The 19923-nt window shown below is 34.3% G+C and overlaps 4 protein-coding genes and 1 long non-coding RNA gene across 8 annotated transcripts; all 5 read right to left on the reverse strand.

The window, feature by feature from the left end:
* Positions 1-486: 486 nt before the first annotated feature.
* Positions 487-1788, reverse strand: LOC106447077 (zinc-finger homeodomain protein 13). The gene has a single exon (XM_013888933.3). The coding sequence runs from the start codon at positions 1528-1530 to the stop codon at positions 601-603; it is 930 nt and encodes a 309-aa protein (XP_013744387.1). The 5' UTR covers positions 1531-1788; the 3' UTR covers positions 487-600.
* Positions 1789-2141: 353 nt separating this feature from the next.
* On the reverse strand, positions 2142-3351 carry BNAA09G15690D. The gene is made up of 2 exons (XM_013891756.3): positions 2719-3351; positions 2142-2584 (listed from the first exon to the last, which is right to left on the reverse strand). Exons 1-2 carry the CDS (start codon positions 2810-2812, stop codon positions 2349-2351), a joined length of 330 nt encoding a protein of 109 aa, XP_013747210.1. The 5' UTR covers positions 2813-3351; the 3' UTR covers positions 2142-2348.
* A 1423-nt stretch (positions 3352-4774) lies between these two features.
* On the reverse strand, positions 4775-6782 carry LOC106447076 (proteasome subunit alpha type-1-A). Its single transcript, XM_013888932.3, has 2 exons — positions 6317-6782; positions 4775-5331 (listed from the first exon to the last, which is right to left on the reverse strand). The coding sequence occupies exons 1-2, from the start codon at positions 6665-6667 to the stop codon at positions 4855-4857; spliced, it is 828 nt and encodes a 275-aa protein (XP_013744386.2). The 5' UTR covers positions 6668-6782; the 3' UTR covers positions 4775-4854.
* Positions 6783-11330: 4548 nt separating this feature from the next.
* On the reverse strand, positions 11331-13054 carry LOC125577878. Of its 4 annotated transcripts, none has more exons than XR_007316278.1 (6): positions 12835-13017; positions 12576-12700; positions 12413-12485; positions 12046-12282; positions 11904-11959; positions 11331-11784 (listed from the first exon to the last, which is right to left on the reverse strand). It is a non-coding gene; the product is annotated as an uncharacterized LOC125577878 (long non-coding RNA). The 4 variants fall into 4 exon arrangements; XR_007316280.1 differs by having other exon boundaries at positions 12768-12999; XR_007316281.1 differs by having other exon boundaries at positions 12576-13054.
* A 3935-nt stretch (positions 13055-16989) lies between these two features.
* LOC106447075 (dihydroflavonol-4-reductase) lies at positions 16990-18541 on the reverse strand. Its single transcript, NM_001316237.1, is given in 6 exon segments — positions 16990-17311; positions 17396-17588; positions 17658-17817; positions 17905-18099; positions 18176-18345; positions 18424-18541. Coding segments are annotated over 6 exon segments (1158 nt in total).
* Positions 18542-19923: the final 1382 nt, after the last annotated feature.

The raw sequence follows: 19923 nt of genomic DNA on the forward strand, positions 1-19923 counted from the left end.
TGGACCATGAATGCTGAATAAGGGGTGTAGTGTTGATGTATCAGGTTGGGACAATAGATAAGCCTGATGGGTTTGCCTAAAGAATTGATTAAGTAACTTCTAAAGGAAGCATTAGCAAGCACATAGGAGAAAATGTCTAAATGTTGGTGGTGTATTCATGATCTGCTTGCTATTCGTGAGGATCATGCATAAACTATTCAGTTGTTTGACTTGTTTCGAAGTAGTAATCAAACCTTTAGATTGTGATTGGCAGTTTTTTATATTATATTTACCAAACCAGGTAAAGAAACGATGCTATATTCACATCCATGCTGCAACAATTATGATTAACAAACTTGGCTTCTCTCTGGCCCACTCGAATGTAGTCAGACATAATTGTATGCAACCACCGTGGTCACACTTTCATCTGATGTATGTTCATTTCTCATGTTTCCAAGTACTCTCCTTAAATTTTTATTCATCTAACAAAATTGAGCAAAGGGATGATGATGAAAGCTGTTTTATTTATTTATACATGCTTCTTTTTATGTTATTTTATTTTTCATACATTATTACACTAAAAACTTCATTGAAACGAAATACAAAGTTTAATTGTCATCATCAGTCTCTTTCCTCCTTGTGATTATTCATCCAGGTCATAAAATTATTCCGATTAACTCCAATCTCATTGCAAAACACTTCAGTCTCCTCCCTATCCTCAGGGCCCACTTTCCACCTCAGCTTCTCCGCGTAACTCCTCATTCTCTCCGTCTGCTCCGCCGTGAACTTCGTCTTCAACCTCTTCACCCTCCCCTCCTCCTCCTCCTCATCCACTCGGCCGTTAGCTTCCTTGTGATTGTTCATCCAAACTCTCAGATTCTTCCTCGTCACTCCGATCCCGTCGCAAAACTCTCTGACTCTCTCTCTACCCTCGGAGCTAACCTTCCACCCCACCTTCTCCGCGTAACTCCTCATCTTCTCCGTCTGCTCCGCCGTGAACTTCGTCTTCAACCTCTTCGCTCTCGCCGCCTCCTCCTCCTCGCGGGATCGATCCACCGCGATCCTCTTCTTCTCTTCGGCCTCGCCGTAAGGAGAGCAGAAGATCTGGCGAAACTGCGACGGCGAAATCTTGAGAACTTCGAGGATACCGTCGGAGATAGATTCCTTCCGGTGGAAGCTGCGGTGGCAGCCGCATGCGGCGCAATCGAAAGAATCTTCTCCGGGATTGGCGCTGACGAACTCGCCGCAGCCGTCGTAGGCGGTGGTGCCGGCGCTGGCTGCCTGATTCTTCCTGCATTCGCCGTAGCGTGGCTCGGGAGAGAGCCGGAAGATCGATTCGAGGTTTGGCGGTGGCGCGTGAGGAGGGCGCGTGGATTTGGTTATGCGCGTGGGAGGGGAATGGACGTGATCCCCAGTTTCGCGGCAAATGGGTGTGGCTTTAGTGCGACGTCTACATTTTTCGTCTATCTTCGATTTGGTCTCGTCCATTGAAGAAGAAGAACAGAGAGAAATGAGTAGAGAGTTGCTAAAGCTTCTGATGCTATCACTCATTTATCAACGTGTAAGAAGGATATTGCCATGTGGACTCCTTTTTTGGAGATTTTACCGTTTTTTGGTCAAAGGTTTTACCAATTTAAGGCCGGATTTGTTAGTCATAAACAGTTGATATTATTAATGTGTTATGTGTGGCACACATTTGATGAAATTTTTTATAGGTTTTTCTTAATGTGTAAACATTCGATGAAAAATTTGTAAGTCATAAACAGTTGATATTAAAAATAAAACTAAAATTAAAAGGTGTAAGGGTTATTCACGATTTAAATTTCTTATGTCTATATTTTTAAAAAGATTAGAAACTTTTCAGATTTGTTTTTGGATTTTGAAAATTTTGTAATTTGTTATAAACTTATTAATATTTTCGATTAAAAATAAAAATAGTTTGATTTTAAAATGAGCATCTATACTATTATTTGCGAAGTAAATTTTTAGAATCGATCTTTCACGTTAAAAGTTAGAGCGATATTTATCGTTTATATCCTTAATGAATAAAATGTATAACTGAATTAAAAAATGCATACTAAAAAGTCATCCATGACGTTTGGTAAAATTCATGTAGCACCTGTTCTTTTCTTTCTTTGTTCACCAACTCGTTACTAAATTAATAACACAATAATAATTTCTATATCTTTCTACCAAGAACGTAGAAACAGAAAGTTCTTCCAAGCGAATGCCAAATATGTACAAGAACTGCTCTCACCCCTCACCAGCATTAAATAACTTTGGTATATCCAAAAACAAACCGAGTGCTTATGAACAAGTTAAATATAGTCGCGGAAATAGACAAATAAAAATAAAATATTCAAAGAAATTTATCGCAAACTCATGGGATGTTTATGTTTAGTGACTGATCCTTCTTGTTGGTTTATCCTCTTCGAAGTTTGATTCTTGGATGGTAAAACAGAGCTATCTTCAGGGGCAGGCGCCATTGACGGCTTCATCATCAACTCTACTTCTTCTTCTAAGCGTTCAACAATCTCTCTTGTCAAAAACATTTCTGCTGAATATCCCATCATTCTCCTTGGACCGGAGTCCTTTTTATTATGTTCTGAAAATTCAGTATAAAACTTCGAATTGGATCATGCATTTACAATACTTTCTCTTTGGAAAATGACAACTATAGAAAATCAAAAACGTTCACTTTCTTGACTAGTAAATGAAGTTTGATGTTAAGAATAGTACCTTTAAGAGCCTGAGACCAGCTAACTAGCATTGGGGTGATGATAGTGAGAAGAGCCCAGAAGAAGAAGATCATTACGTAGGCCCTTCCTTTCATTTCTCAACACAATTCGGATTTTTTTTCTCTAACCGAAGATGGATATTTGTTTCATCCTTAATAATAAAGCAGAAAATACAAAAACAGGTTTGAGAAGAGACAACTTCTTACAATATAAACATTGAGCTGGCCATGTTTGCATAACATTCTCAACACTTTCTTCGTTCCTTTATTGTATTTTATTTGTAGGTTTTAATATTCTCGCATGAAGTCAATCATTCAATAAGTTGTTGGATTAACATATACATGGTGGTTAGGATGGTTGTTGTTTGAGAATTATTTTGGTCCGGTTTAATAAATTATTTTTGTTTTCGTAATTGGTCCAATTGATTATTTTCAAAATCGATATTTGGTACCTTGGATTCTAACTATGACAAGACAAATGAGATCACTCAACTTGATGCTATTCGCTTTTTGCATTCGGATGTAACATCTGTAAATGAATTAGATGCTGATCGTTTGGTCAAAATAATACATGTGTTTTGCCCATATGCTACGTTTGAATGCAACGAAAAATTCAAAGGTTTTTGATGCAGTTTCTGCATCTTAGATATTTCAAAACACCATTAGAAAAAAGTTCATTAACAAACTGAAACATCTTTATTAAATTACATGTCATATATATTAATTAACTTACGTTGAAATGATAAACTTCTTTGTCCCAGGAAATAATAGTAAACTGCGAGTTATGCGATGCTTTGCTCTTAAGTTTCATATAATTTTTTAGAAAGATATGGTTTTTTCTGCATGTTAAAAAATGCATAATATCTTTGCAAAAAAAAACCATCCAAAAGAGAATAATTTTCAACCGATTGGACCTTGTTTTATATGTTTAATCTCATTGGCTTCATACATCCAAAACACATTGGTTGTTCTTTCTTAATATAATTTTGTATGATCCACTAAGCTGTGAAATACAAATTATAAAACTCTGATTAATTCTCATTTGATGGATAATGGACGGGTTGGTCGCTAAACAAATGATTGAGAGAGCCGGAAAAGTCAATGGCTGTGGTTACATGGTTGCCAATACTTGCCATCATCCTATGTTTTCCGTAGTTGTCACCATGTAGAAGGCCCACTTATGCTTTTCTTTTGAACTAGACGACGTCAAAGTAATAATAATATGCAGCATTATTGGAGTTTTAAATTAGCTATCTATAGTGTGTTTCTTGTGAATTTTGGATTATTGGCAACCATATAAGGAAACTCAAGGTTAGAAATGTGAAGTTGTATTACTATCGGTTATGAGTATGAGACTAATTGTACGTTTAGAGAAAGATGTATTTGCGATAAATGTTAAACAAAGGTCTGAAGATAGTGAAATTATTCTCTAGGAACAGTTCTCGAAGTTTGGAGCCCTCCTAGTTCCATTTTGAGGATAAGATGGCTTCTTAGCAACACTCCACCTTGCTCCCCCACAGAGCTAGCCAGTCCAGGATTGCAAGGTAGTTCACACGCTAGCCGCTACACGAGCATCTTCTTCTTAATTTGAAAACCTGTTGCTCTTTCGCTAATTCAAGACTAGAAGGATGATGGGACACACTACAGAAACCACTATGACTTCCTTCAAGGACTTGCGCCAACCATAACAGAGTTTGTACGTTTAACTCCTACAGTTTCACTCAGGCCCTTCTTGGAGGTCTCTTGTGAGTCCATCTTTCAAGACATGTGGTCTTTTTCTATAGTAAGGCAGTTCTAGCTTTTACAAAAAGGCGTGAGCGTGATAAGTATATAAAACATAATTTGGCGTGTATTGTTGTACGCCTACTGCCCACCGTTCTAATGTGCAAGCCCCAAATCAGAAAAATGGTATAAATGAGATATGAAGTCGTGAACAGACTTAAATCAAATGACCAAATGAAAGAAAAACAGAGTCTTTAACGGTAGCTATGAAATTAAAATGACCAAATGATTTCAACCCCACGAGTTTTGCGAGCATATAATCTAAAGACGCAGCGATTTGCAAATGATTCATATGAAATTATCCAAAGTAAATCCAACAAACATTCAATTAAAACAGTTCTAGCGTTACCCACGCCTTACATTTCCATCGGAGCCACGTCTTGGTCACCTGCACCACCACCACCCTGTTCTGCTGGTGCAGCAGCAGCTTCAGCATCACCCTCACCAGCCTCACCTTCCTCATCCTCCGCTACTTTCTCAAATGTGTCAATCACTTTCTGTATGGTTTCCTGGTCCAAGAAGTGGAACGGCTCACCGACACCTAGAACAGAGACCGTGCAGAGAGAACTCTTAAGTGTTTCTCCTTGCAGTGTCTCCCTCACAGCCAGAATAGCATCTTTTATCAGATCCTCTCTTGAAGAATCCCCAAAGCTCTCAAACCTACGCTCCAGATAGGTCTTTGCGGCTTGTGAACGGGACCCAATAGCGAAAGCTTGATACTCAAAGTAGTTTCCGCTTGGGCAGTTGTAGTAAAGATGGGCTCCCGACTCATCCAGTCCACCTACCAAAAGACCCACGCCATATGGACGTTTCCATGATCGTTGGGTACAGACCTGTTCATAGCCAGAACAAAACACACAATTATTCCTTAAGTATCAAGAAAAAACCTTGCTAAAGCTCAAGGAAAATGATTTAATGCAACTTAGTTGGACTTGTCTAGTGAAATTTCTTATGCAACAATGCCTTCCTTTTAATAATACATATAGTTTATGAGAAGGGAGTTCTTGCCAGTGGCTTGTCACAAACAAAGAATTGAAAGATGGAATACAACAGGAAATGTGTATTATACGTTAACAAAAGTGAGATATATCACAATTATATGCAACTTATATGTCTGTCTCATCGGAGTTTCAGCATCAAAGCTTTGAACTACTAGGGACTTGCAGGATATTCTACATGAAAAGCAAGTTGAGTTATCACCAATTCAAGTCAGAAAATATGGTATCATATGCATAGTATCATGTTACCAACATACGAAACTGAACCACGAAGCTACAAACAAAAAAGAAACAAGAACGAAATCAGTATCTAAGGATCTAAACTTACTTTTTCAGTTCCTAAATGGAGCAGCAAGACCAAGAAAAACCATAAGCTAGACGCAAAACAGAAAGTGGAATGTATGTAATTTATAACTATAGGCAATTTGTAGAACAAGATCTAGGCTCTAGCAAAGGTGAACTGACCAGTGAGACAAAGACCAAAACTTAATTCTCATAATGGCGACTAGAGAAACAAGTAAAAGTATCAGAAGAACACCAAATCTCTCTAGAATCTTATTGCTAGAGTGAATGATTCAGTCAAGGTAAAGCCTTTGTATACAACATGCACATAATTTTGAGTTTCCGGTTCGATAAATCCTATAACTTAGTATCTGCTAATGATGTTTTAACTCTTAAAGTCACTACCATACTTGCTCTCAAGCATTAATTCCAATTCATCACAAACTAATCCCCAATTTTCGAAACCCTAAGCTCAGATTCAAGAATCAATCGTGAAAAAAACAAAATCAACATCAATTGATTCCAAATCTCAGTTAACCTGGGCCTTATCAGCGAGATGAACGACGAGGCGTCCCACGGGGAGCGGAGACTCATAGGTGAAGGAGTGGTTGATAGCCTCCGATCTCATATAACGAGAGAGGACACGGCCATCGGCGGTGAGCCCAGCGATCGCGACGCCTATGTGGTCATCGACTTTGAAGATCTTCTTCTGGTGGGAGGAGAGCTCGGATTGGGCCTTGTTGACGCAGGCGAGGACGACATGGGAGCGAGATCTGAGCCCGATGGCGGCGGAGCCTTGCTTGACTGCTTCCATGGCGTACTCCACTTGGAAGAGACGGCCTGTTGGGCTCCATGTCGTCACATCTGTGTCGTACTGATTCCTGAACATTTTAGCTTTCTTCTTCTTCCTTGATGCTCTAGTTTGGAGAAAGGGTTTATAGAGAGGAGAGCAGCTCAGACACTTTTCTTTTGCTTCAAGCCATGGATGCTCTTTTCTCCTTTTGATCTTAGCTGAACTAATGGGCTTACATCACTTTGATAGGCTTTTATTGGGCTTTATAATTGGCGTTTTGGGCTGTGATTTTAAGATATTACTACAGTAAATTCTATAAATTAATAAACACTATATTTCTTTTTCTAAAAAAAACACTATAAATTAATAAAAGCTTTTCTTGTTCCGATCTATGTCGGTTTAAAATATGACACAAATCGATAAGATAATAAAATAATATATAATTTTATTAATATTATAAATTAGTAATTTATGTGTATAAACATTGTATATAAGTACGAACCAACCATTATATTGTTGTTTTATATTCGCAATGGAACTATTTTTATATTTTCTTAATATTTAATATATTTTTAATGATTTTTAGTAAAATTGTATCTAAAATCACATTTAAATTTTATGAAACATATTCAATATACACTAAATAATATAATAAAACCAATATTAAATGTTGAATTTCAAAAATTAATTAATCATGTACACTAAAAAAAAATAAAAAAATCTTATTTTAGAAAAACATATATCTTTAAATAAAAAAATATAAAAGATGATTTTTTTTTTATAAATTAATATCTATAATTAATAAAATATTATATTCCCAACAATATTAATTTATAGAGTTTTACTATATATCGATAATCTTTAGTAATAATATGCCAATCACTTTTATCGGTTTAACTGACTTTCATCGTTGATCTGTAGTTTAGCGATAAGCCAATCTCAATCATATGGACGAATTTTGTTGGAGTTATAGGCCATGTTCATTTCGTGGTCGCCAGCGTCAGCGACCAGCGACTGCGACATGATGTCGCTGATAGTTGTTTGTTTGAAGGCCGCGAGGTTGATCGCAGCGGGTCGCTGAGTTGTTCGTTTCCATGTCGCGAGATTGATCGCAGTGGATACTAAACGATCTATCAAATATGAATACTGGAATACACAAATAAAGAGAAGTAATCTACCAGCAAATCATATTGTCATAGCCTTTTCATGCTTATAATTTCATTAATGATAAGTGAATAGTTTTATAAATTTAATTGTATAACAATACTATTAAACATTATCATAAATATTTGATTATATTAATCATAATTTTACTAAAATCATTTATTTATACCAAATTTTTTGTAATCTAAAAAATGTTATTATTTTGCTATACATTTATTCAATACATTTATTAATAAATTTTCATAATAGTGTTAATTTTTCTTACAAATATCATTTTTAAAACGTAAATTCTTTTTACGTACAAATATTAACAAAAATTCTTAATAAAAATGTCTTCTAAAATTGTATGTCTTAAGCGGCCACTTGGGCCGTCAACCCTTATGGGCCGGTATTGCTTCAAGCACATTCTTGGAGCCACCACCTTAAATGGCATATTTTGTTTTGCCAATTGGGCTGTAAAAAAGAACTTTATAGCAATATATGATGTTATAATCAGTACTACGTTGTGGAACGCCCATCCCATCCAACAGCCGGAAGGTTAATTTTCTGGATCTTTCTCCGTGTTTTGGCATGACTCGCACGATATTGCGAATCACTTTCTGATAGGTCACCCATCCTTCCACTACTCCAGATCAAGCATGATTAACTCTGGAATTTTAAACGAATGTTATGTCTAAAAAGATAAGCACATTTTAATGACATATATAGCCAAATTAATTCTTTTGTGTATTTCCATGTACCACAAACTGAGATGTTACACTTTTATTTTGCGGTTTCGATCATAGAATATTACTTTTCTTTATGTACATTTTTTAGTAATAGTTTAGCTAAGACTATTGATAATGCTCTCTTAGCATGTGTAGTGTAACGCAACCACATTTGACAAGGATGACTTTGTTAGAACTCTGTTTTGTAAAATGAAGAGACTGACTTTTTGACATTTCTGGTAGCTTTTTTGGCCAGACTGATGGTCGTTGTGGTTGGATTAACACCTCGTTGGAAAAGTTACAACGAGCACTACAATATAGTATATTCAAACATCAAAAATGGAGTTAAATTGATTGAGAAATGTTTATTTTTTGTGAGCAGGGAAAACAGACAATGTTTAGGCCAAAATAGGTTTGTGAAAAAAAGAGCAAGAGAAATATGAAATCTATCATCCTTCCATGCATAATGCATTTGGAAAATTGCATTGTATAACTTTCAAATAAATTATAATTTATTATATGACAAAAAGACCTAAGTTGCAAATATGTATTGGGTCTTTTATATAATAATGCCATTATATCCATGTAAACAACCGGTGAAATCTACACAAAAAAAACAATTTTTTTAATAATTTGTAACTGTAAAAGGTAAAACGTGGTCTTTCATTACTCACATATTTTCTTGAATTGAATTTCTTCTTACGAGAAGGACAACCAATTGTGATAAAGAAAAGACACGATGAAGGCGAAGACAGTGAGCACACACAGCAACTCTTTCATTTATTTTTCTCTTTTTTTTTAATCATTGATTCTCACAATTATGCTTTTGTTTACACTATGTTTTCGTTTCTGTTTTTGTTTTACAAATCCAGTGGTGAAGAATAACGACGGCAGGTCAGTAAAAGCGCCGCCGTGTCGGGAAAACGAAACGAGATGAAAACGATCTCTACATGGTGGTGAAGGATAATGATGGCGAGTGAAATGAATGTGTATCAGCATGTCTAAGAAAAAAGAAGAATTGAAGAAGATGAACTCACCGTACTATATTTGGTGAAATAAATAATATAGTATATTTTTAAAGTGTACCTTTTTATGAATACTATTTGAGACATATTTATATACTACTCCTTAAAAATGTAATAATATGTCATGTTTTGAAATTTGATAGTTTTTTCTGTCATTTTGTGTGATTGATTGTAATATGAAACTCATTTTTTGAGTGATCTGATTATTTGGAACATTTGTTTACTATACTATTTAGAATACTAGGGTCGGCCCGCCCCACGGGCGGGATTTCATATTTAATTTTGATATACTTTTAATTATACTAATGGTATTATTTTACTGGTTGTTCTGATTATAATTTGCAAGAAATACCTAAAGGTTGAAACTCATAGGTTATATATTTTTTGTGATCTAGGTTATTATTTTTTGTATGACTTTGTGGTTTGTGTTTTAGGTTTGCGTTTGTAAGAGATATGTATGATACTTATTTTTGTCTTTTGAATTTTTTTAGGTGAGATATATTTTGCTTGTTTACAATAGTTGTTTCTATATTAAAGAGTTGTGGCTTTGATACGCTGTGAGGACTTCAAATGGTATTTATGTTGTTTGGTTTGTAAAATGATTCTATATTCGGTGAGTTATTTGTGGTTCGTAATATTTTGGGTCCAGAAGGATTAGATTGTGGATAATATTTTTGTGTATGTTATAAGAGTAATTACTTTTTATGTTGAAATCATAGTTTTTCGACATGCTATTTGAGTGTAAATGGTGATTATTTGAAGTTTCATTTCTTATCAAAAGTAGAATGTTATATTGAATGCAAAGAAGGTAGTAAAGTAAAGCTATCAAAATAAGAAAACATTGTAACTGGAAAGTAGTAATAACAACTACTACATCGATTTTATAGATTATTGAGATGACACTGTCTTGGTGGCATTATAAGAGATCATATTAGTTCCATAACATTTATTTTCATTATGGAGACATCATTTGAGTTATCTCCAGCATTTGTCAGCTCCAGGAATGTCGGTTTGCGGTTCATGGCAATCCATAAATTTTATGCATTCCTTATGTTCTCTTGTGCATAGCAAAATTATGGTATAGAGATAGTTACTTATACTACAATTGTTGTTTGCCAATTAGCAAAGATCTTTTAGTACTTGTTGTGGGTTTATTTCAATGTCAAAATTGTTTTTTTCCTAATATTAATTCTTGTTTAGATTAAGTAAAGATTTTCTTAATTACTCTCATACACTGAGTTTTACTATCATTGATATGAACTGAACGGTTTTGGGATATTTTAAATCATCTATGTTACAATTAAAATAAAATAAAAACGAAGAAAAATACACTGGTTAAATGTTTAATCATATGTTTAAAGAGAATCCTGGTGAACGGTCATTAACTTTAGTTGATTAATGGTAATTTTATGTTTGTGTTTTGGTGAGATTTGGTCTAGCTGATTTTACAAAGGGAGTTATTCAGGTTCTCATTTTGTGAAAATATGTTCCATAGAACTATTTTGTATATTTTGGGATGTGTTGTCACATGCTATATGAACATCTTTTCAAATTTCTTTAATTTGAGATGTCTTGGAGGAAGAGTAAGTTGTAGAAGATGTGAGATAAGGTGTGGAATGTTTTCGAGAAGCGTTGCAGTGAGCGAAGGAAGAGAGAGTAATGCTGTGTGTTTCTAATACTTAAATGTTGTATAATCATATACCAACGCTAATTTTTCTGAGAAAGTATACAAAAAGTGTTGTTGGTTTGAAAAGTGAAAATATTAAGTGGGATATTGGCACGTAGTGTTCAGTGACCTCACCACATATGGGTTTATCTCACAGTTGTTGTTTTGGTTACGGTGGTGGTTACGTTAACCAAAAAGATTGAACATATAAGGTAGATTGATAAATAACAAAGTTTGAAATTTTCAAAAGTGCACATTACTAAGAATCTGTAGAACCTAATAATAATTTATATTTTAAAAATATCAAAGGATGCAACAAACACATGTAAAGATAATGGTGGACTAAGTGTCCAAACCCTTGGATTAAGCATGGTATAAGAGTGGGTGGTTTCTTGTTAGTGATTCACTGATAATACTAAGCTTTACGGGCCTTCTTGGTTGGGTTGCTTATTGTTGAACCTTGTGTATCAGCACGATTATCACCTGCGGAAGTCTGCTGTGCAGTGACTAATGTTGGCTGCATCGACTATTTTGGTCCAAACGTACTATCATCAGGTGTAAGGGAATGCTTGGTAATTGAGTTGGGTTCACCTAGAGGGCTCTCAAAAGAAGCAAATGTTTCATATCATCTCCAGGACTGTTATCCACACCCTGTTCACAGCCAACCAAACCTCTTAGTCCCAATTAGATAAGGAGAATGAAGATAATGCTGTAAAAAACTACAGCCAGCAATATAAGACATATGTACATAAAGTTTCTAAATACATCACCTAGCTCAGGTTTGTTTTGCCCTGTCCAAGGAACTCCTCCAACGTTCATCTAAAAACTGGTACAGAAACAAAAAAAGTTTAGTTAGTGTTCTGTGTGATGAATAAAACATAGTTCTGAGAACTTTGGCGAGTTTTATATAACCTCCGGTGATGATTGATAGAGGTAAAAGAGATTTCTATTAATTTGCTTAGCTTGCCAACTATCCAAACCAGCTTGGATTGCAGTAACATGGTTCGCAATGATACCTACATTCTCGTGTAAATGTCTTAACCGACCAATCAACTCCTCCAAACAATTGATATTTTCTGTAAGAAACCAATGCTTCGTGGAACATTTTTCTTTCACTCTTGGAAATACTTGTTCTGCATGTGGAATCACCTGAGATTCATGTAAATGTTCAAACTCAAGAGTAGGTTCATGAAACAAAAAAGTTAATACAAAGACAATGAGAGAATGCGGAGAGTGTTCTATAAGCTTAAGGCTTGATGATATATATATATAGCTTTACCTGCACTGCAAGTTGAGATGCAAATTTGGGAACCTTCTATCATCCAACATCTGTTTCTTCATAGCAAATCCAGCTATCGTCCAAAAAGAAAATGATGTGTCATATGAAGCCAACAAACAACTAATAAAAAAAGCTTCTAATAAAAATGATGATGTGTCACCACCTTTCTTCAGAGCTTCCCAGAAACGGAGGAGGCGATGATGACCAAGATCTGAGAACAAAGGCCCGGCTTCAGATCGGACATCTATAGCTGGGAGGTTGCCATGACTCTTTGATCTTCGCAGGAATCTATGGAGAAGAAGAGTGTATAATAATAAATAATAATAGGATTCATCACCCGCCTAACATTCCTCACCTCCCATAAATGGATTTATCGGTTTGAATAGATTGGTAAGATAAACTTCGAGAGTAGTGATGTTAACCTTTTATACTGAGATCTCCACCGCCTTGGAAGAACGAAGCAGACAATAAATATAGATCATGGGTGATTGAATCAATGGAGAATTTAAGAAGATGAATGTGAAACTGGTAAAATTTTGGATAGGAAGAAGAAGATGAATCAAACCCCCAGAGTTGGAGTCGATATCGCGACGGCGAAGAATGATGAAATAGAAAACGACGTGTTTCCATATGCCTAGTTTCTCTTATTTGGAATGGGCTTTACCAAGCTTTATTAAAGAAATGTGTGCAATCAAAAGCCCAAAACAATTTAAACTTGATTAAATGAAACGGTGCACTTTGCAGAACGGGACACATGTCAACTGTACGGAAGCCGACTTTATGACGTGGCGCTGACGTGGCTTCAGCAGGAGAGACCAAACCATACTTTATATATAAAGATATGGAATAGAAGATATATGCAATTTGCTAACCAAGTAAATGTGTTGTCAAGTGTTTAATATTAGAAAACAATTTATAGATTGTAATTGGGTTTTCCTGCCTAGGATTTTTGATTTGTTAAGTAGAGGTTTGGGTATACTAAACCATATAGTATACATTCTATTTGGGTTTATACTTCTTTGATTAGTATGGTTTAGCTTTACATTAAGATTTATATTAGGGTTTATACTTCCTTGATTTGGGTGTATATATTTATATTTGGGTTTAGGATTATGGTTTAAGGTTTAGTATTTAAAGGCTGAGGGTTGGGATTTTGAGTAAGCTTTAATATTTAGGAGTTATGAGTGGATTTGGAGTCCTATACTATTTCGACGATATGGTATAAAAACTCGGATGCATATTTATGTGATAAAAAATGTGTGATGTTAGTGGTATTACATGGTGTAATAATTAATAGTGGAGTTTTACAACCGACCATGTCATTTACTTTCTCACTTTAACTGACCATTTGCAATTGGAAGAGCATAACCGGAAAAAAAAACATGCTAAATATTAGTTTATTAATTATATCAAAATCAGTGATATCTACTTAATTTACATTTCCATTTTGGTTATTCAGCAAATTAACCCATAAGATTTTATATAAGCTATGAAGTGTACGAAAATTTAACATAAGCAAATGTAATGTTTGTAGTATATTATTTTAAATTAGTGAAGATACTGTTTATACCAACATAATAATCAGATTTTATTTTCGATCTACGCTGAACACGCACGTGGACAAGTTGATAATGTAATGTTTTGTACTCTTCTTTGGTTTTTGTCAATTTTGTAGTTTTGTACTATATCTTTATATACGTTTAAACCATTTTAGTTTTTGTTTGAGTAGCTGTTAACAAAACATATATATTTATATATATATTCAAAATAAAAAATTATTAATTAGTTAGTTAAATTTTGGTTTAACAATACTACGTTAAATATATATCTTAAATTTTAGATTTTCAATAGTAAAAACACCTATGGCCAATATTATTTCATGATTCTTTTGTTTTACCAACAATAACTATACTAAAACTAAAGTAGACACGGATTGAAAGCCAAAATAGTGGAACTAAAGCAACATAAACCATATAAGAAAAAAACTTTGAGAACTTGGTGTAAGTTTGTCTGCTAATGTGTACTTGCATTTGGAATATATTAGATTGTAAAGTTAGAAAAATACTTATTATATCGTTTGAAATTCATCTATATGAATAGTGAAAGTCGGACATTCCATCGATATATATATAAATATTTATCATTTGAGAATAATCTGTTATGAGCACCACTTATAAGAACTAAATGGTTCTTATGCACTTCGTAACCCAAATCAAACATTCACATTCTATATGTAAAAATGATAAGTTTTATTCATGGCTCCCACGGTATTTTCAGTTGAGTAAAATACTCCCATATGCTAGAAAACCATTTTTGACTTGTAAAAATATCTTGTATTTTCTAAGATATATCCACATAACACCATCGCATATCTACCATACATTTGTTTGGTGGGATATCTTACTTTTTTCTGGAATTGGTAAATTTTTAAGTCGTGCCTCAACCCACAAGGCTCCCTCTATTTACGCTATACGAAAAATTTCTTGTGAATTTCCATTTTTGTTTTTATAAACTCTTATCATTTATGTTCTTCCAAGTATCACTTATATATTAAAGGAGAAGCATTGTAATAAATGCATTCACACTATAATAGACACGTGGCACCCTCACAATGATTTGATAATAAATATGTTAACGTGTTCACACTATATTCATAAATGTGTTCACACTATATTCATAAATATGTTCACACTATATACTTTGTATTTTTTTTTAATATAAAACTCATGCATGGTTCCAATAAAACTTTGGATTTTTCGGTTCGAATCAAAACAAATAACGAATCAAAAGCTAAACTATATATATATTATTTTTATTGTTTACCGATAAAGTTGGGCAAAATATTTATAAGTTTTGATTCAATTCGTTATCCTTTTTGAATTGAACCAAAAAATATGGATATCCCTAACTTTACGAAGCAAATCAACTACTACAATTAAAGAAAAGCAAATCACAAATACCAATATTTTTAGGAGCGATTATCAAATTCGATCTATTATATGCATATATATACATATATGTACAGAATTATATATATATATATGTTATATATATATTATAGTTTATATAAGTTTTACAAAATTTTTATAAATTAAATTTATTATATTAGGTATTAAAATTTAAAAAGTAAATAATATTTTATTTTTGTAATAAAACGTTATTATTAAATTTTCAATTATTTTTTAAATTTTATTTACGGATCAAATCGGATATTCTTTAAAATTCTAAATCATTTCGAATATCATAGTCACCGACTATCCAAGTGGCTAAAGATTGAATCGACATGAATGCCTCCAAATACTCGGATATTCGATCTGTGCCCACAACTATTTATGGATACAGTTGAGTTTTCTATATAAAAAAATTCACTAATGTCAAGGCCTTTTAATTTTTAATTAATTTTAATTTTATCTTTCATGTATTATTTAGAACAAAAATGTCATTAATATTAATTAACAATATCTTTATATATTTGTCATTTATTTTTATATACTTTTACATACACATACATGTGCACCTTGAGGTGAGCACTTTATAAGTGTTTACCACTACTGAAGTATCTATTTTTTTTCTGGAAGTTGAAATATATTTTTTCTTAATGCTTCTTTCACTACCGACCAAATTGTAGTGAAATGATTAGTCTTAATAATTTTCTTTTCTTTTTCTTGAACTATTATCCGTTTACAAACTATAATATGAAACTATTGATTCGACATGACGATTATCTAAAATTTATAACATAAAAATAAAAAAATAATAATAGTTTTTGGTTTTTACCAAAAAAAACTAAAAAAATCAAACATTCTAACAGAATAAACCAAAAAATAAGTTAAAACTGAACCAATATCCAGATTAAACAGATTTAATGTGTTTTTATTAAAAATAACGAAACTAATAATCACATTCCGCGCAAGGCGCGGGTTATTACCTAGTACCGTATTATACACGGAAAATAGTTGAAGTCATATTCCTTTGGAAGCTTCCTGAATATGTAATCAATATCCGAGAAGAGTAAATACAGTGGAACACTCTTACAAGAAATCTTAGATGTAGTCAAAGTTTGAATCACTGGTTTGAGTTCAAATAAGACATGATTAATTGATTCTTTCTCCGCTCCAAATATATATTCCATAGCATATCACATTGAATTCCACGTGACCGTAAATCCTTAATGAAATATAAACTCCCATATATTGCTTGTAAAACAAAATATTCCAATTTCCGAGAACACTGTAGCTTCCAAGTAAAAGTTATAAATGGTCGTGTCTGGTCCATAGAACCTCATGTTTGTTTTCTTGTTCAGGTATAATTTTTTCGTTATATAACCTGATTACACCCTGTACTTCCGTAAGACTGTATCATGCATCCATATGTATTCGGATTCATAATATTACACTGCCATACGTATTACGGTTTAATTTAATAATATTAATTCATAATGTTACACACTCACGCATGATACTATCAGATACCATAAATAAGTCCACAACACTTTCATACAAACTTAAAAAGAACAAAAAAAAAACAAATCACACATTCATAAGACAATAGATCCATATTAGATACGGGTTTAATTTCTAAGCACAGATCTGCTGTGCCGACATGTGACTATCGGCTTTCTCGCCGGCCATCCCTGGTTCGGTCTTCTTACAAGCTACCATACCATCAGTTAAACCTGCAGATCCGTTTTTAATCTCCTTATTGTCATCACTGCCCGGAACTTTGTCCTCAGATTTCAAATGTTCCGGTAAAGTGACAGGGAGAAAACCCTTTTGACGACATGTCTCAATCGATTCCACCAACATATCCTCGAGACTATACTTGAAGTTAAATCCCATATCAATCAGCTTCTTGGAACTGAACATAATGCTCTTTAGATTCTCATCCACTCCTTCAAACCTGTTCCAAAGAGTTCATATTCAGAAAAAAAAAATTAACTGAATATGCAAAACAAGCTTAAACCGGTATTGATAAAAATCTTACGTTGAAGGCACGTTATATTCTGGATATTTTTGCCTGAGAAACTCGGAGATAGTAAGAATCGTCGCATCGTGAGAGGAACAAACATAACGTCCCTTGGCACCAGCTTGTTCGTACAAGAATATATGAGCATTGCATAAGTCGTCCAAGTGCACATACTGTCCTTGTCTTATGATGGAGTAATGTGCCTCGTTACCTAAAACATTTACCGTTTTAAATTAACCTCTTAATTAAAAAAGAGGGATTAGAAAGTAGGCTCACTCACGAGTGATAGGAGAGAGCGCGGTAATGAGGCTAGGCGGCATAGATGTTGTTATAAATGGACCGATCACCAATGTCGGGATAATACTAATGAAATCTATTCCTTTTTCCTTCGCGTAATCCCAAGCTGCTTTCTCGGCTAACGTTTTCGACATGAAATACATCTGCCAACAATTTATCAAAAACATAAATTACTTTGAAGAAGATCAACCTCAGGTTAATTTTTTATATATGATCCTTAATATACATACCCATCCTGTCATCTTCTTGGACATGATAAAGTCAAGATCACTCCAATCGTTTTCATCATAGACATTTTTCTGGTGTTCCTCAACATTAACCGTTCCAGCAGACGAAGTAAACACAATTCTTCGTACGGTCTTTGCCTTATCACATGCTTTCATTATCCCCAACACTCCATTCACTGTCGGTTTTATCACTTCGTTCTGATTCAAACAAACTCATTTAACAAAATCTTGTAGGATTGATATGTAATAAAAAAAGGTTCATAGTATAACTCACCTCGGGGTCCTTAGATTCAAAATCCATGGGAGTTGCTATGTGGAAAACGCCGTCGCATCCGTTTATGGCGTCATCGTAGCTTCCTTCGTCAGATAAATCGGCTTTCCATAAAGTGAGTTGCGTCTTCGCGTTTGGCAAATCAAGAAGATGTTGCACTTTCTTCAAATTTCCTTTACAGGCCAAGAACACTCGTAAGTTACTTATTAACATACTCTCAGGAGAAATTAACGAGTTTGTAAGATATGTACCAGGATCGCGAACAGTGGCACGGACAAAATAACCACGTTCCAGTAGCCGCATCACGAGCCATGAACCAATGAATCCTGATGCGCCGGTTACGCACACGGTCTCTTTGTGAGCTACCATCTTTGTGTGTGAAAGATGGATTATGCTTTGAGAAAGAGTTTACTATGTAGCTTCGGTGGAAATCTTCGTGCTATAAGAAAACATTTTATAGACGTACCACAGCCTGAACATTGCTATTAAGAAGCTACCGTCACGTGAGTACCTACCGGCAAAGCACGTGTGGAACGTTAGTTGGCTAAGGACTTGATTGTTTGGTACTTGGCAAACTGGTAAGTGTGATTTGATTTTATTACTTTTGGATGTAGCTGTACTGTACCGGCGGATGAAATGTGCGTTGGCTCGAAGTTGCTTGGTTGGTGAGAAAGCGACAAGAATTGCCATCTACTTTTCTTTTCATTGTTTTTTTGGCGATTAGGGATTTTCTTTGCACATTGATTTTTTTTTTTTGGCCTAACAAGATAATTACTAGTATGATTCTCTTTAAAATGTAACATGCTATCTTATTTAATAAAAAAACTATTTTAAAATATCATGACATGACACAAACACTTTCTATCTTTCTTCAGCCTTCGTTATTCCATTTGGGACTTCCTTCCATTTCTTAACCAGCTCCAGTGAATTTTTCAATCAGGGGAGCTGAAATCTTCCTCTTTGTCTTTATTTGTCGTTTCCGTATCAATAGTGAGTGGTTTGATCGATGTTTCCGGTGGTGTTTTATAAACGGAGTGGAAGAATTCTTATTTCCTATATGGCCCTCAGTATATGCTTCTATAAGATTGGAGATTCTAGATTTGTCTAACCGAATGTTGTAGATGGCCTTCATGCACTTCTAGAGATCACACATTAGATCTGCTCAATGGTTTGTTACTATGGTCGGTTCTAAGGTTATTTTCCGGTTTGTCTAGTGTTTTTGATGAGAGAAAGCACCTCACAGAGTTTTATTTTATTAGCGATAGGCCTAATTCACACCCAAAAACTAACTTATGAGTGAAAGTTTACCCATACACATATATATTGTCTAAGGACACTTGAATTATTCAATGTGGGATATCATTTAATAGCCTCCTCTCGAAATGTGGGTAGAAAACGGTCCAGTGGAAACAGCCCAAGCCCAACATCTCAGACATATCACAGCAATATGAACCACTTATACATGCTATATAGGTATGAAACAGTTTATGTGGAAAATTATATGATAGACTCACCATGAACTCTAATACCATATTAGTAATGGACTTAACTCACAGCCAAAAACTATCTCATAAATAGAGGTTTATCCATATACATATATATTGTCCAAAAACACTTGAATTGTCGGATGTGGCACATCATTTAATATACTTGTCACTAATCTGGCCCTTTTCTCTGGTTCATATTGGATTTGTTTCATCTTTTGTATGCGTTCGCCCGACCGGTTTAATATTTTCTTTAGCACTTGATGT

This window comes from Brassica napus, chromosome A9, assembly GCF_020379485.1.
Source record: "Brassica napus cultivar Da-Ae chromosome A9, Da-Ae, whole genome shotgun sequence".
NCBI lineage: Eukaryota > Viridiplantae > Streptophyta > Magnoliopsida > Brassicales > Brassicaceae > Brassica > Brassica napus.

What these genes read in the sequence shown, in the direction of transcription:
- LOC106447077 (XM_013888933.3), bottom strand. Translation starts at nt 1,530, where the DNA reads ATGAGTGATAGCATCAGAAGCTTTAGCAACTCTCTACTCATTTCTCTC.
- BNAA09G15690D (XM_013891756.3), bottom strand. Translation starts at nt 2,812, where the DNA reads ATGAAAGGAAGGGCCTACGTAATGATCTTCTTCTTCTGGGCTCTTCTC. An exon ending in CTGGTCTCAGGCTCTTAAAG is followed by an intron (nt 2,585 to 2,718) that starts GTACTATTCTTA and finishes CTGAATTTTCAG; the next exon opens with AACATAATAAAAAGGACTCC.
- LOC106447076 (XM_013888932.3), bottom strand. Translation starts at nt 6,667, where the DNA reads ATGTTCAGGAATCAGTACGACACAGATGTGACGACATGGAGCCCAACA. An exon ending in ATCTCGCTGATAAGGCCCAG is followed by an intron (nt 5,332 to 6,316) that starts GTTAACTGAGAT and finishes GGCTATGAACAG; the next exon opens with GTCTGTACCCAACGATCATG.